The sequence below is a fragment of the Camelus dromedarius genome, chromosome 5 (genome assembly GCF_036321535.1).
Source record: "Camelus dromedarius isolate mCamDro1 chromosome 5, mCamDro1.pat, whole genome shotgun sequence".
NCBI lineage: Eukaryota > Metazoa > Chordata > Mammalia > Artiodactyla > Camelidae > Camelus > Camelus dromedarius.
In genome coordinates this window covers 29,390,379-29,407,866 of record NC_087440.1, presented here as the reverse complement: position 1 = coordinate 29,407,866, position 17,488 = coordinate 29,390,379, and the positions used below count along the sequence as shown (strand labels likewise).

The following is a 17,488-nucleotide window of genomic DNA, read 5'->3' as shown; positions in this document are numbered from 1 at the left end:
CAGTTACTTTGGAGATCATTGAAAATGCTGATCCAGAAGCACATTACAATGTCACTGCAGTATTATATACTAGCCCAACTTCCTCCAAGGTGGCTTCACTCTAGAGGGTCAGGTCCAGCTGATGCAAGGACAGATGGACCACACACATCTGCTCTGTGGAGGTATCATACTCATGCTATGCATTCAGTGATTTTTAACTTAATAGGTCCCTGTACTATACTTTCACTTCCTTCTTGGTGTTAGTAGTATGATCAAAGATTTCTTGGACAGCAATGACTGCTAGAGATACCTCATATACAGTTTTTGCCCATAATGTGGAAACTGCTTTAAGTCTATAACTCCTTGGTAAATAAAATTGATTAGAGTTGTCTTGTGCTCTTCTTTTAAAACACACATTATCCTTGGTTCTTCTTAGGTTTTAACCCAATTATTCTGTTTATTTTCATAAGAATATAAGGGTTTCCTTTGGAAACACCCAAATCAGGGTCATCCACACTCATGCATGCTTCAAGTAAAGTAGAAGGAAGCTGACAAGCATTTATAAACTGGGCCTTTCTGTTCAAAAAGGACTCCATCAGGACAGATTATGAAATCATTCTGTTCATCTAACACAGTTTTAGAAAATTATTAAGGTCTGCAATGAATCCTTTATAGGAACTTGAATCAGACATAGTGAATGTGTGTTCAATGCAGTCACTGGTTTGGGAAAAACCCTATATCCTGGACTAGGAAGCTGGTCATGATGTTTTGGAACCTCATCTTTCAGAGTCTGAAGCATAGCTCACATTGTGAATAAGAAGACTAAATAGAAGACCCACAGAAAGCTAAACAGAAGAGCAAGACAAAAAAACTGTTTCTTCCCTCTTGCTACCAGTCCAGGAAGTACTGTTTCCTGTTGGGCTGGGTGATGGCTCAGAATGTGCTCTTTTGTTGCCACTGATACACACATCACTAACGTTCTTTTATTGCTTTCTTCTTTGTGGACAATAGAGGTGAAAGCGGAGAGTCTCATCTCCCAAGGAGAACATTTACTGAGGCATCACCCGGATGGAAGCAGATAATTTTGAGAAAGCAGCATCTCAGAGACTCCTACCCCCCAGCTCTTGGCAGTACATCCCAAGTGCTCACTGCTTGTCATGTTGTAGATAAAGAGCTTCTGCTTATCCAGGTTCTGGTTGAAGCTTTTCTCCTTCATCATACTGGTATGTGTGTAGACAATGAGAGGCTACTTACAGATAAGTACTTTGTCTTACACATTTTTAAAGTTCTTATTCTGTGGTTTTGCATGTAGTAGATACTCTATTTTCACACATTTCTGAATTATGTTTAAATGGGAAGTGAAGAAAAATTAAGAGCTATTTTGTCTTGCCTAAATGGTTTATCATTTTGCAATACTGTAATTTTGCTACACTTTTCATTACAGTAAGTAGAATATGTCTTGAAATAATATATATTTCTCAGAAGACGTTAATGGAACTGAATTGGACCTGCAGAGAGTAAAAGTTGCTTTATGAGAGTCCAATTACAACTCTAGGAAACACTCAGATATTTTGTTTGTGGATACATTTTCATAGGAAGTGAATTATATACCAGTTATAACAGACCATTAAAACAACTAATCTATAGATAGGGTGGAAACATGATTTTAAGAAGTGTGAATCCCTAGATAAAAATGATATTTGTTAGTCTATAGTATGAAAGGGCTTGTTAGCAATGGCCCCACTGGGACAAAATTACTCATCAATACAAAATTTTCACCTCTACCTCCTTTTAAATAGTATATAAAGTACAAGGAGTACCACAAGTTGTCTAAGAAGAACCTATTTCTCATATCATCATGATACCTCAGGGTATGCATGTGGAACTTATGAAATAAAAAGACTGGACAAATTCCAATTCTCCTAGTGAATCTTATACAACAGCTGAGTAATGACTCATGTAAGTTTTAATACTTCTGCCACTTCATATAGCTCTCTGTAGACAAACTATTTTAATATAATTTTCTATTGCTTTTAATTCTGGGAGTGAGATTGAATTTGTTTCTTCTTGTTTGAACTGTTAAATTCTGAGATAAGTCCATTTTTCTATATGCACTAAACTTTAGGCTCTCTTCTGCTGACTCAGCCACTGTTATTTCTAAGTTTATTCCTACAGTCATGGCGTGTGATGTGGTGTCACATGAATGGTCAAATGTTCACTTAAATTCAATTGCTTCATTATACACATAAGCACATATTTTTTTGTTTAAATTGTTGCATTGATGTTCACGGAAATAACTATGACAACATACCATTTTAGAACACTTAGCATACAGGTTCTACAATGAAAAATTCTAGCTCTGTCACTTGCTTGCCATATGGCCAATCCAACTATTCAATTATTTAACTTGAGATTTAGTAACATAAGGATGGAACCATACTTGAAGGGCTATTATGAGCATTCTAGATTATACTATTTTATATGCATAGAGTTATTCAAGATTGTGTGTGTATATAGTCTAGTGTCATATAGATACTTTATACTTCTGTTTATATCCATATGTCTACATTTCTATGTATAGTCTTGTAGAATTCTTAGCACATAATGAGAAATGGAGGCTCATTATCTCATCTAAATATTATAACATATATATAAAAATTTGATTATATCCTGTATATAATTCAATTATATCCTGTATTTAATAGCTTCCAGATTTTCACAAACATTGTGTTCTGGATGTGACTGAATCAAGTACTATACACACATACACACATATATATGTGTATCTCCATACATATACACATACACGCACTTAACATCATTTCTAAGGAACTGAATGAAAATAAAAAAAATTTTCCAAGTGGACAAATTAGAGAAATAAAAAGTTACTATATTCAGTTATTTCAATGGCATTTGGTTATTCTAATTAAAATCACTGATGGATAATTTATGAGCACTTACTGTGCACAGTTCTGCTCTCAGTTTAGAGTGACCTACTGAGATTATTTCAGGCTCTGTACTTTCCGAGATCCTGTATTTGTGTGTGTACAGGCTTCAGGAATCCAGATGATGAGTAACGTATCCACAATTTAGTGTTCGGAAAGAGCCACACACTCAAAAATCTCAATCTAACACGTTTTTATCAGGAAAAGTTGAAAGTCCACCTTCTCTTTTGCACATGACTTTCAGCTTGCCTCTTATGAAGTTTTTTTTTTCATTTTAAGAATTTTTATTTGTTTCTTTATCTTTAATTTACCTTATAATAACTTTGGTACAGAAGGGCACATCCATATGTTTTTCTATAAGATTCCTATTAAGTTTACAGGGTGCAGAGTTTATGAAACTATTCAAAATTAAATAACGAAAGGCAGAGATGTGGAGTAAGATTTGGTCTTGTTCCTAGTTCTATACACAAAGCACTGGGTGTCTTTCTTAGGAATTATAGGACTGAGTAATTCAAGAAATCTGTCTATCTTAAAGTATTCTCTTGTTCTTTTAAATTTATGAAATTTTACCCAAATTAATAGCATGCAATTTTTTGTGTGATATTCAAAGCAGTCCAATTAAATTGGATTCTTAAGTACACATCTCTAGGTCTAGCTCTAGAGAGTTTCAATATATCTATTTTTGCGTCACTTCTACACTATTTCTCATAGAAAAATATGTAAAAGCAATTGTACAGTAAAAAAAATACAAATGATCAATTTGTGGATTAGTGGTCAACTCCACTGATAATCATTAAATGCATTGATATATCAATAAGATGCATTTTTATATAGGAAATTAGTAAAAAAACAAAAACAAAAACTGTAATACACCATCTTGTCAAAAAAGTGGGGAGGTGAAGAATGGGCATTCTCAAAAATCATTTTAGTGAGATACGTTTTGGTACAATTAACTTAAAAATTCTTAAGTGCATAATTATAATAATGTATCCTAAATAAATGTATATAACCATAAAGTTTTAGCTAAATAAAAGCAAAGTTATTATATGTTAATGATTCAGAAAGTTAGAAACATCCTTACAATAAATAAACACATAAAAAAGCTGGTATAAAATTACTGTATTGACGCAGGAAATATTTATTATATATTGTTGAATGGTAGGTTATGTAATAATGTGTAATGTGTATACAATGATATATGTTTTATATATACAGTTATTATCTCTATTTTCTCATTAGATAATTTTTTATCATAATATTTGATTTTTCTAAATTAAAAAATAGAAATGTATTTTTTTTAAAAGTGCTTTACTGTTTTTTTTTTCCAATTGAAAAGGTAATATATACACATTGCACAACAGAAAAATTCAGCAAGCACAGAAATGTATAAGGAATAAATTTGTTGCATTTTTTTGCCCAGAGATAACCACTGTTAACACTTTGGGGTAGGTCTTTATAAGCTTTTCTTTGTATGTAACAGTAGCAAGAGATTCTCATACAGATGATTTAGTAAATAGGTTTCGCACCCCTCTAGGAATTTTACTTAATTCCAGATAAAGAAACAGAGGTTTGGACAGTTATTATTTTATTTGACTGCAGATTTCACTAGGTATCTGCAGAAAGGAGCATGATGACCTTGAATTCTTAAGGGGAGAGATCCACTGAATGGGTGGATTGCCTCTCAAGAAGCAGTTTTTTTTAGAGTTTTCTCCAAAATACACAGATAATTAGCCAATGAAATAAAACCAGTTCTCTTTAGCTGATTTGAAACAGAAAACTTCATTTAATTTATTTGGATCAACAAATATTATTGAACATCATCCATGAACAATTTACTGTAAAAAAATTAAAGAATAAAATAAGACTTCTTCAGAATCATAAAATCTGTTTGCGTAAATAGACAGGGAAAACAGATCGACAATATCAGCACTATATCCTTTTTTGTACTTGCTATTGACTGAAGATTAAATATTAAACTTACATAAATTCAGAGTCACTGGTGAGAAAGAGCCATTATATATTTACGGTGAGTCTAAATTAGGAGTTATTTAACAAAAAAAAGATAAAAACGTGGAATTAACACAGTTCAAAGCTATGGTGACCTGATGCTGAGACGCTATGGGTAGTTCTGGGAGAGGAGCCTGGTGATACCACCCTCACTGCTCAGGAAGTCTGATGCCTCTGTAACACTCACTGAAAAACAAATGTTGCCACTATTTTTGCTTTTCTCTTTTCCTTCGTAAAAGCAAAAATCCTCTTCAGATTTCTTTAAGTTAGTGAAAACAAGTACTAATGTAAGTCTTTTGAAAAAGTGGTATAAAGCCAACTTTCAATAAACAGGGGATACCTGTAACTCTCTGAATCCTAACAATCCTGTGAGCTATATACTATTAACTTCTCCAATTTACAGTTGCAAAAACTGAAGCATAGAGTGTTTAATTAAACTGCCCAAGGTCGCATTGCTTGGAATTACAAGAGATAGCATTTAAAACCCGTCAGTATGACTCTGGAGTTTCTTTCCAACTTATCAGCCATTTAAAAATTGTGGAGATGAAGGTTAAGTGTTTATTTTTAGAAGAAAGCTATCATGCTGGGATGCAGAGATGAAAGCCAAGATTATACAGTCATTACGAAATAAATGATTGTATGCAATGTGTACTTTGTGTGCTAATAAGGATCTAAAGTACATAAGTATGTTGAGTGGAATTTGATATCACACTTGGCTTTGTTCGTTACTCTCCCAATCTTAGGATGCTTTTCCATTTCACTTTACAGGAACATTTCTGATCCAATTTCAGAAATTTGAAATCATGGACCAAGAGTGACTGAATTTGAATTACACAGTCTTTCAGGTTCTCGAGAGCTACAGCTTTTCTATTTTGCATTTTTCACACTTTTCTATTTATCCACTGTGCTGGGGAACCTCCTCATTGTGCTCACAGTCATCTTTGAACCTGCCCTGTATACACCCATGTACTTTCTACTTGGTAACCTCTCCTTCATTGATGTGTGTCTGTCCAGCTTTGCCACCCCCAAAATGATTGCTGATTTCCTTGTGGAGTGTAAGACCATCTCTTTTGAGGGCTGCATGGCCCAGATATTCTTCCTGAACGTCTTTGGTGGTGCTGAGATGAAGGTCCTTGTGGCCATGGCGTACGATAGATACGTAGCCATCTGTCGCCCCCTGCATTATGTGACCATCATGAGTGTGCGCAAGTGCACAAGCCTCATGGCGGGCTCCTGGCTCCTTGGGTTTCTGCACTCAGTAAGTCAGTTGGTCTTCACAGTAAACCTTCCATTCTGTGGACCCAACAAAGTGGACAGTTTTTTCTGCAACCTTCCCCTGGTTATCAAACTTGCCTGCACAGACACCTTTACTGTTGAGGTCTTGATGCTTTCAGACAGTGGGCTAATGGCCATGAGCTCCTTTGTGCTCTTGCTGGTCTCCTACACGGTCATCCTGGTCACCATGCGACGGCATTCCTTGGCAGGCATGGCCAAGGCCAGGGCCACCCTGACTGCCCACATCACTGTGGTGACCCTCTTCTTCGGGCCCTGCATCTTCATTTATGCCTGGCCTTTTAGCAACCTCCCAGTGGATAATGTTCTGTCAATATTTTATACTGTTTTTACCCCTCTTTTAAATCCCTTGATCTACACCTTAAGAAATAAGGAGGTAATATCAGCAATGTGAAAACTAAGGCACCGAGAGTGAGTTTCTAATGGTCTCCAGCTCTCCCTTGTGATAAATAGAAGCTCATAATACAAGACAGGCTGGGGTCCCCTCCTCTGTGAATCATTGCTACATCTCAAATACCAAAGGACGCACTTTCTTCCTTTTCATAGCATTTGCTTTCATAACAGTAAACAAACCATCTTAGGTAACAGGAGGATGGGACATCCTGTATTTTGCTTATGAAATAATACTTATTTGATTCAGACTGAAAGTCTTTATAACGTTGGGAAGGGGGATGCTTTCCCCGTTACTTTTCATGAGCTCTTGTGGCTAGACTAATAATAAAATTGACACAAGACGGATTAATAGGAAAAAAAGAAACAAATTTTCATTCATGTACATGGAAGTCTCAAAGAAATGAAACCTAAGAAGTGGCCAAAGCAGGTAGATTTTATACTTTTTGGCTATTTATGTATGTATAATATGTGTGTGTGTGTGTGTGTGTGTGTGTGTGTGTGTGTGTGTGTGTGTGTGTGTGTGTACACAGTTGTGAGGAATTGACAGGACAAAAAACCTTAGGTTTTGGGTGCCCAATTAGTGAAGAATCTAAACAGAGTTTGGACTTGAGATAGTAAATTAAAGAAGTAACAGGGTTTGTTTATACAGGTTTTTTGGCCTAAATTCTCTCCTTGGAGATAAAGGTGTCCTTCCATCTCCAGATGCAAGGAGTGCACCTTTCATATGAGAGATTTATTTCCTGCTTTCAGGGAGACTGGAAGGGTCAGATGTCCCTCTTGCATTGGTTATTTCTTAAGTAACTTTAATTCAAAATAATCAATATGCCATTGAGGCACATTTTGGGCCAACAACAATAATAAAAGTCTTCTCTTCCTAAAGGAAACCTTGTGCACTGTTGGGAATATAAACTTGTGCAGCCATTATAGAAAGCAGTATGGAAGTTCCTTAAAAACTAAAAATAGAACTATCATATGATCTACACTCCTAGTTATATATCCAGCAAAAGTGAAAGCACCAATTTGGAAAGATATATGCACCCCAAAGTTTATAATAGCACTATTTACAATAGCCATGATATAGAAGCAACTCAAGTGTCCATCAACAGCTGAACAGATAAAAAAGATCTGGTATATATGTACATGGACTATTACTCAGCCATAAAAAGAATGATATTCTGCCATTCACAGCAACGTAGATGGACCTAGAGAATATTATGTTTAGTGAAATAAGTCAGACAGAGAAAGACAAATATGGTATGATATCACTTATATGTACAATCTAAAAAAGTAATACAAACAAAGGTATATAGCAAAACAAAAATGGACTAACAGATATAGAAAACAAACTAGCAGTTACCAGAGGAGAGGGGATGGGAAAGAGGCATGTTAGGGATATGGGATTAAGAGGTACAAACTACTTTGTATAAAACAGGTAAACAACAAGGATATATTGTATAACACACGGGATTATAGCCAATAGCTTGTAATAACTTCTAATGGAGTATAATCTGTAAAAATTCTGAATCACAATGCTGTACACCTGAAACAAATACAATATTGTATATCAACTATACTTCAATAGAAAAGTCTCCTTTTCCTATAAAATGTGTCTACTAAATTCATGCTTCTACTAATCAACTTGGTAAATATGAAAATGTATAAAATACTAAGATAATGTATTATATTTAAATCATATTTTATAGTTTTAGAATAGTAACTAACTTATAGTCATTTTCCAGTCATCATTTTAACTGGTACCACAAATAAGAGGTAGGTATTGTCATAAATTTTACAGATGAGGAAAACTTGGCACAGTTCTCACCATTTTTAGGCGAAAGATCTCATTCTCTCTCTCTCTCTCCTTTCTCTGTATACGTACATAATCACAAACAATGACATTCCTTGCTATTCAAACTATTTCTTTCTGAATGAACAAACTAAATATATTGAGATCATTTTTTTTTTTTGGTATATAGGACCAGTATTTCTTGCACCCTGAACTCTCACTACAAACTATCCAAGCTTAGGGACCAAAGAATAAATAGGTTATGTTGCAGAATTCATTATCTGAACTTAGAAACCAAATAGACTCATATTTACATTAATGCCGTCACAAATACTAAGATCTGAGCCCACAAGTAATGTTTACTTGTATCAGTGTGCTAAACTGAAGTTCAGAATTGACACTCAAACTTAGTGGCTCAATGAGAGCATACAGAAATGGAGATTTCTCCACATATAAGCAGAGTATTTTTGCCAACATTGCTAAATTATAGTTTTGCTCCATGCGTTCTCTTGCTGCCTTCAAGTCATGCCCTCTAATCCACACCGACCAATAAAACAAAATTGAGAATACATTTTTCAAGGCTCTCTGAAAGTATAAAACCATTATTTTGACTTTTCAAAAGAAGGCTACATTTTCATACTTAAATATAGTATTTAATTCTTACTCATCTAAATCCTCTTTTCACCAATTGGAAGACTGAGATTGAGAGTCATACAAGTTAACTGAACATAATTCATAATCAGAAAGTAGAAGAAATAACTTCTGACTTCCAATGTGTGACAGAAAAGCCATACCCCAAAGGCAAGTTATGTTATTGAAACTTAGTATGTAGACAAAGTAGTAGTATGGATTAGGATTTAATATCCAGTTATATTTTAAACAATTTTGGACTCATTTTCTTCCTCATAACTTTATCCATTCGGCAAGTTTCTGTTGATTCCTCCATGAAACATAGAACTAAAAAATAAAAACCTAATAGAGGACTGTATCAGAGAACAATGGTGATAATAAAGCAAAAACTATGTTCAATGATCACATGCCATTTGTAAATTGTATCTTTATATATCACCACATTTGATCCTCACAAAATGTTTTGTGAATTAGAAAATTCAGATTATACCTCTATTACTAAAAATACTGAAATTTAGGTAATCTGAAACACTTCCTATAAAAATATTTATGAACTCTGGATGCATTCTTTAGAACAAACAAATGACATCATGGTATCTAAAATAGTGGAAGCTTTGGAGCGGGGACAGTTGATGGGAAGTGATTGCAGGTCAAGAAAAGGATGTGCAGGGCTAGACCATTAGAGGAGAGTTTTGTCTGTACAAGAGTGTGAGGTGGAACTGGATCTCTTGGATCTGGGACCCTCAGTGAAAGTGTGGACCAGAAGAGGGTACCAAGAAGCACAAGGAACAGACCGAAATATTTGTCCTCATTCCTTGCTTATGGAGAGAAAAAAATGCTTCCTCTTGGAAATTATAATCGTGGGTTGCCCACATATAAGTTTAGACTTTGAATTTATATTCAGCATAATCAGAAGAGTATTAACCTAAAAAATTGACATTGGTATTGGGAACTCAAGGCATCAATGAAGTTTTGGGGGCATTCACAAAAGGAAAGACAAAAACCTCTCTGATGGCTCATGTCCTTAAAAGAGGCCACGTGAGATTTAGACACATGAAGTCCTGCTGAATTTGAGTTCACAATCAAATTCTAAAACACACAAGCAGCCCATCCACAGAGAACAAGAGTCAGCAGACAGAAGAAACAGACTAACCCCCGGTTTCCCCCTCAAATCAGCAATAAATCTTTGGATAAGTATTATGAAGCAAATATGTTCAAAATGACTAAATACACATAGCAAATGACAAGGAGAAAATATTACTATTATAAAAGAAAAGCAGATGACTTATTGTGGGAAAAGGAGCAGAAATAATTTTTCATATTACTCCTGCTAAATGCAGTTGTAACAATGGACATATCTATAAAACAAACACTATAACATTCTGCGAGTTGCTGAGAAGAAGACAGACTGGATAGGGATGCAAAAAAACATGACCGAAGAAGCTAACAGCTCAGAGACACTAATGAGAGCAGAGACATAAGGGAAGTCTACATGGTGCCTTAGGGCAGAGGGAAAGTACCAAAGGACGGTCAGTACCAAAGGAAGGTCGATCCTGAAAGGAGTTTAGACTCGAAGGAGAAGGTGTGGTTCACCTCACTGGTTAGTAAATATATTCATGAACTGGACTGGAGCTGGTCTCAAACTGCTGGCAAGCAATAGGCCACCCATTTGCAGATGGGGGACTGGGTCATCAGCAACTGGTGGGGTCTGCGTGTAATGGGAGTCTAGGTGCTGGCATGGGCAGGGACCCTACAGAGTAAAGGTCCAGGGTTCCTCTGTGGAGAGCACTGTGGAAAGGTTATCACTAGACTGTGACTGCAAGGCAGCACAGGGACTGTGTTTTGGTTCATGTCTGGGGCAGGCTCCTTAGGAGGTCCTAATACCCACACATTGATCTGAGCCCAGACCCCAACCACTGGAGCTCCTGTTCCCCTGGCTGTGTGCCTCTGGTTCCCTCCTCTAGAAGGGTTAACACCACATTAAAGGAGAAATACTTAAAGGAATTCCATTACTTATCACAGAGCATGTAATGAAGGGTACATTCAGAGCTGAGAAGCAATAAATACATAACTGAAACTAGATGCAAACTTGTTACACACCTAGTTTTTACTGGATTTTTTTTTGGATAATTTGGAAATATGTAGTAATGTTGATGACCCATATTCTTTATGACTTACTAATTACTTGATTAGGAATACATCCTAGAGAACCTCTAGCATATTTATTCACATAAATGTTCTAATTTGTTTGTAAAGCAAGCATTGGAAACAACCATTGCTTCATGAAAAATGGACACATAAGCAATGTGTATGTATTCATACAGTGGAAAAACTACAGCATAAAAATGAACTAAAACTATGTGTATCACTACTGATAATTCCCAAATTACTGAGTGAAAAATAGCATCACAGAAGAATTATATAAGCATGTGAATTTAGGCTGCATATTTCTTTGTGGATACATCTCTATGTAGCAAAACTGTTTTTAAAAATCATGTAAATGTTAAATACCAAACTCAGAATAAGGGTTAACTGTGGAAAATTGGTTTGTGCTATTACATAACATGCTTCAACTAGTAATTATAGAAGAGTAACGAAATTTTTTTCCCCTCTATCCATTTTAGGTTTATTGGCTGGGGCCCTGTAAATTAAACTAACCAGCCTAAGAGAAAAACAAACAGAAGTTTGTTAACATGTGACCACTCCTACACCTGGGAGCACTCAGAGATGAGTAACTCAAAGGGCTGGTTAGAACTTGGGCTTATATAGCATCTTAACAAAACAACACGGTTTTGGAGACGTGACAAGACAAAGGAAAGGGACTTTGAGTTTTCAGAGCAGCAAGCTGTGGGGAGGTGAATAAATGGGGGAAGTACTGGAAGACAAAGGCTAGTTAGCAATGTTTGTTATGTAAATTCCTAGGTTTACATCCCTGAGCTGATAGGGACCTAGAGTTGTCCCCTCTGATTAATTTCCGTCCTTCCTGGTAGAAAGGAGAGGGGCATCACTCATACAAATTTACCTTCTGCTTTTAGGCAAATGGAGGGCAGAGAGCTTTTCTCCTGTCTGCTTCTCAATTGTCTTGAGATCAAAATGATCCTTATGCCAAAATGGCATTTGGGTGGGGTGGGGTTGCATATTCTACTGCCTTTCACAGTGTTTTATTACTAATAAAAATAAAGGAAATATGGCAAAACATTAACATTTGGCCAAATTGAACGTTGTATACAAAATGTTCATTTAATAGTTCTCTTTATTTTCAGTGTACTAGAAATGTTAAAAATAATTTTACAGAAGGGTAAACTGAGGCTCAGAGTTAAGTAATTTATCCAGTAACATAATCTTAGTTATTAATACAGTGGAGAACAAGAACCCACATCCTCTAAGTTCTTATTAGTCCCCCTTTCCTCTATATTACCACATGGTCAGGAAGCAAGGAGACAGCGTGTCCTTTCATTTCCAAGTCAAAGCATTCTCATTTAGGAAAAAGAATGTACTTTTCCCCATATTCTCCCTAGAGTAGCAGGTTCCATTATGTAAAAGTCACATAAGGTATTTCACTCCACATACTGCCCCAGGGCTGAGTGGCTCTCCCTTTTTCTCTTATGACCCTATGGTCCTCATTGTAATTGTCAACAATGGGGGATGCTATTTACGTTGTTCCAATGGGATACGTAGTGGGAGGTATTAATAATCCCCATTGGAAGAGAAACCTCGGCTCTCTATTACTAAATCTTCAAAGCATCAATAGGTCACTTAGATAAATCCAAGCACTACTCCAATCTGACAAAAGAAAAAGGCATCTCTAGTATCGCTAGGTGGAAAAGATTAATCCCACAACAGAAAAACTGATGAAATTCAATTTACATCTCTGATATGCTTTATATCAGGTAGGTATATCTGACTAAGACATACATTAAAAATAGATTGTGTCCAGTTATGCATTACATTACTACACTATGCCTTGGAGAGGGTCCACGAATGGGAGAAAAATGTACTAGAAGTAAAAGAAAGTGAGTCACGATGAGAATGGTCAGGTGTTCTAGCAGGTTTGGGAGAATTTGTGAGAAATTATGTAAGAAGGTGAAGTGTTCTTGGGGAGATTATGACAAACACTGATTGTACTTGTAAAAAACCATGATGCCACTCTTACCTTTCACCTAAAGGAATTAAATAAACATGTAAATCAAGGCTATGTTTCTTTGTGGAAATGTGCCTATGAGGAAAAACTATTTTAAAAAATCATGGAAATGTTAAATACCAAACTCAGGTTATAGGTTTATAGTTGTATTATCTTTGCACCAATGATTTATTTCACTTACCCTGTACTTGAAGTGGATCAGACAGGATTTACTTAATTCTACAGAAAAAGACGGGAAGTTTCTTCTTTTCTAAGAGTCTCATTATTTTTATCACTTTTAAAAAATTTGGTAAACAAACTATGGTTTATTTCTAATACAACAAATAAATATGCTGTAATTCAGGGTTATTTTATTCCCTTTGCATTTGCTGGTTTGATTATGGGCGCTGGTTTTAATGACTCAAGTATGAGCTTGTGTTACTAATGAGATGACATATTTTTGTTCCACGTAGAGATGAAGTTTATATAGGTGTTTTATGGTTTGCAGGCCATTCAGTGGGAAGGCCTCTGTGCACAGGAAAATTAGAAGGTAGAAATGTTGAGTAAAATGTTGAGATGGAATATATCTCAATTAGCACTAAAGTACATTTATAGAGAATATATTCCATGTAAGTACCTATACTAAGTCCTATGAGCAGTCCACAAGGAGCACACACACAAATTCAAGAGTCTCTCCGTGTGGCAGGGAAATGGTATGTGCGCAACGCTTACCCTGGAGGAGCACATAATGTAAGTGCAAGCCAAGTGCTGCAACACCGTTAGGAAAGACACTTCAGCATAAGCTCTGTGAAGGCTTTTGGTGATGACATTTGTATTGGAATAGATCATCTATCTGTGAAGGACACGAGAAAATGAATAGGCAGAGTGGACCAGCTTATTAAAAGTTTTAAGGGTCTGTTTTGGCTAGAGAATAGCATAGGTAAAACCAGACCAGACCACCATATACACCTGTCATGCTGAAGACCTTTTATTTTTAAAGGAGCAATGAGATGTTATAAGTGGGGAGAGTGAGGTCTAGAAAAAAAGTCAAGTTTACAACCTGGAAGAATAATGGTGACAGTTACACAATGGAAAATCTTTAAAGGGAGAAAGAACTAAATTGAGGAGAAAAAGTGTGAGCTGAGGTGTGAGATGGCTGTGAATAGTCACATCCATAAAACTGTCAGAAACCTGGTTGGGAAACCGGAGTGTGGTGAGAAACGGTGCTGCAAAATCAGAAGTCATCACACAGCAGGGATTGTTGATGCTGTGGAGTTGAATGGAGTACCCAAGGGAGAAGGGGAACAAGGAGCAGAGAGAAAGAGAGGCTGAGAAGGATGCGGAGTAAGAGACAGAAAGGAGTACCAGATGCCCAGCCGGGAAGGGGCAAATTGGAGACCCAAAGGCTAGTTCCTTAAGGGAAATCCACACTGGAAGGCGCAGTGTGTGGATGAAGAAAGCTAATATTAAAAATTCTGAGAGAAAAAACAGAGACTCTTTCACTTAAGAGTGTAACAAAATTAGCTTTTATGACCAGACTTTGAGGACATTTGTTTTAAAAAAGTTTCGCTGACTGTGGAAGCAAAAGGCATAGCTGTGTTAAGGGTTGAACAGGGGAAAAAGAATTGGAAGGAAACATGGATATCCTTTAAGAAATTTCTTATTGAAAACAAGAGGAGAAATTAAGTAAAAAACAACAAAAGAGAGTAGAAGAATTTAGGAGAGTTCTTTTTGTTGTTTGTTTGTTTTTGCTTATTTCCTGGAAGAGTCCGATTGAGCATGTTGTCGGTCCATGAAAATGTTGAGAGAGAGAGACTGAAAATGCAAGCTAAAGATGGCTCAACTCAGTGGTTCACAACTAGAGTGATTTTGCATCCTCTTACCCCCACTCAGCATTTGGCAATGCCTAGATACATTTTTTATTGTCACAACTCCGGGGGAAAGTGCTACTGGCACCCAGTGGGAAAGGCCAGGGATGCCACCCAACATCCTACAGTGCGCAGGACGGTCCTCCACAACAGAGAGTTCACCCCAAATGCCAGTAGTGCCAGAGTTGAGATGCCCGGCTCAGCTGAAGAGCCAATGTCTCACAGTAGGTGGAAAGATCAGAATCAAGAGCATATGTTGAGGGACTTTCCAATTGCTGTTGAGTGAAAATGGTAGGGGTTTCACATCACTGAATTCTAAACAATGTAAAATAATATCAGAGAGCACTAGCCTGAGAATGAAAGGTTTGAGTTCAAAATTTAGGTCACTTATTGTCCAGGTGTGTAACTCTAGGGAAGTTACTTATCGTCTCTGTGATTCTGATTTCTTATTGAAAAATGAATTTAATAAGTGTGTTTACCATGTAGTATTATGGGAAGACTCAATTGTATCCATAAGATGCTTAGGACAGTGCCTAGAACTTTGCTGGTACTAAGAGTTTAATATTATTTTTATTGTATGATTTCAAATCCACACTAAGATTTTGCAACTCTTACTAGCTGTCTAAATGTCAGATGATTACTAAGTCTGTTTGATCTTTAAATTTCTCCTCTGCAGCCTAGAAATATTATTTAGACATTCTCATAAGCTCCTTCCTACTTTCCAGATATATTATTCTGGTCTCCAAATTTTTTTATTCACATGATATTTGAGATCTCAGAATCCTTTCTGTTAAAAGTGTTCTTGGTTCCTCAGTCTGATCCCTTCCTATTTCCCCTCCTTCAGGATCGTTTCAGAGCAAGCCTGCAGCCTGGATCCATGGATAAGGTCAATTCTTCGGTGGTGTCTGAGTTTGTACTGCTGGGACTCTCTAGTTCTCAGGAACTCCAGCTTTTCTTTTTCATTTTCTTCTCTGTGTTGTATGTGGTCATTGTGCTGGGAAACCTTCTCATTATCCTCATGGTGACTTCTGACAACAGCCTGCACTCCCCCATGTACTTCCTCTTGGGAAACCTTTCCTTTGTGGACATCTGCCAGGCTTCCTTTGCTACCCCGAAGATGATTGCTGATTTTCTGAGTGAACCCAAGACCATATCCTTCAGTGGCTGCATAGCCCAGATTTTCTTCATTCACCTATTCACTGGCGGGGAGATGGTGCTACTTGTCTCCATGGCCTATGACAGATACTAGCCATATGCAAACCCCTACATTACGTCGTCATCATGAGCTGAAGGACATGCACTCTCCTGGTAATGATCTCCTGGGCTGTGGGCTTGGTGCACATGTTAAGCCAGTTATCATTTACCATGAACCTACCTTTTTGTGGACCCAATGAAGTAGACAGCTTTTTTTGTGACCTTCCTCGAGTGACTAAACTTGCCTGCTTGGACTCTTATATCATTGAAATACTAATTGTGGTCAATAGTGGAATCCTTTCCCTAAGCACTTTCTCCCTCCTGGTCAGCTCCTACATCATTATTCTTGTTACCGTCTGGTTTAAGTCTTCTGCTGCAATGGCCAAGGCGTTTTCTACACTGGCTGCCCATATCACCGTAGTAATGTTATTCTTTGGACCTTGCATATTCATCTACATGTGGCCCTTTACCACCTATCCTGTGGATAAAGTTCTTGCCATATTTTACACCATTTTCACTCCTATCCTAAACCCCATTATTTACACACTGAGAAACAGAGATATGAAGGCTGCCATGAGGAAAATTATGACCAACTACCTGAGGCCCAAGAAAATTTCTGAAATGCCACTGGTAGTGAGGAATTCCCTTTATTAAGATAAAATTCATTCAAATTCTTCAAATCAGTAGTCTGTAAATAGTTTCAACATGTTCGTGTGGCATACCTTAACTGTGGTGAAAGTAATGGAGAAGATGATATAGAGAATATTTAATCGATATTAACAAGTCTTTTCCCAGATATCACCTAAGCAAAAGTTAAATATCCAAAAATATGAAAAAATTTATCATGATTACCTGTTCGGAAAATAAAATATGGAAAGACTTTATGTGAAGAGTATAGATGTATTGACTGCTTTGGCTACAGGTAAACATAAATGTGATGGAAAAAACAGAATGGGGATTCCTTCATGGGGATACATTTAGACATTTTTTTATGATTGTATGAGTTTCCCAATTTACATGCCTAAAATTCAATATAGATGAATATTATTTAATTGAATGTTTGCATTTTTCCAACTAGGGGATAGCCACTCCACTAATTTAAGTGCACAGGCTTAAGTGGAAATTCTTAGGTAATGAGATTCCTCCTCCAACATCAATTATTATGGGACTATCTCATATTATTTTCCAATAACTCGTGGTGCTTTAAAATATGGAAGTATATGTAATTGGAAGATTGCTTTTCAAGTATTTAGTGGGCTTTCTCTGATCAGTT

General features: G+C 36.6%; 2 protein-coding genes and 1 pseudogene across 2 annotated transcripts; 2 read left to right on the top strand and 1 right to left on the bottom strand.

The window, feature by feature from the left end:
- Positions 1-279: 279 nt before the first annotated feature.
- Positions 280-1,196, bottom strand: LOC105089998 (sodium/potassium-transporting ATPase subunit beta-3-like; annotated as a pseudogene).
- Positions 1,197-2,156: 960 nt separating this feature from the next.
- LOC105089999 (olfactory receptor 4K15-like) lies at positions 2,157-6,618 on the top strand. The gene is made up of 2 exons (XM_031452774.2): positions 2,157-2,161; positions 5,745-6,618. Exons 1-2 carry the CDS (start codon positions 2,157-2,159, stop codon positions 6,616-6,618), a joined length of 879 nt encoding a protein of 292 aa, XP_031308634.2.
- A 9,280-nt stretch (positions 6,619-15,898) lies between these two features.
- Positions 15,899-16,869, top strand: LOC105089955 (olfactory receptor 4K5-like). The gene is given in 2 exon segments (XM_010981138.3): positions 15,899-16,265; positions 16,268-16,869. Coding segments are annotated over 2 exon segments (969 nt in total).
- The last annotated feature ends 619 nt before the right edge of the window (positions 16,870-17,488 follow it).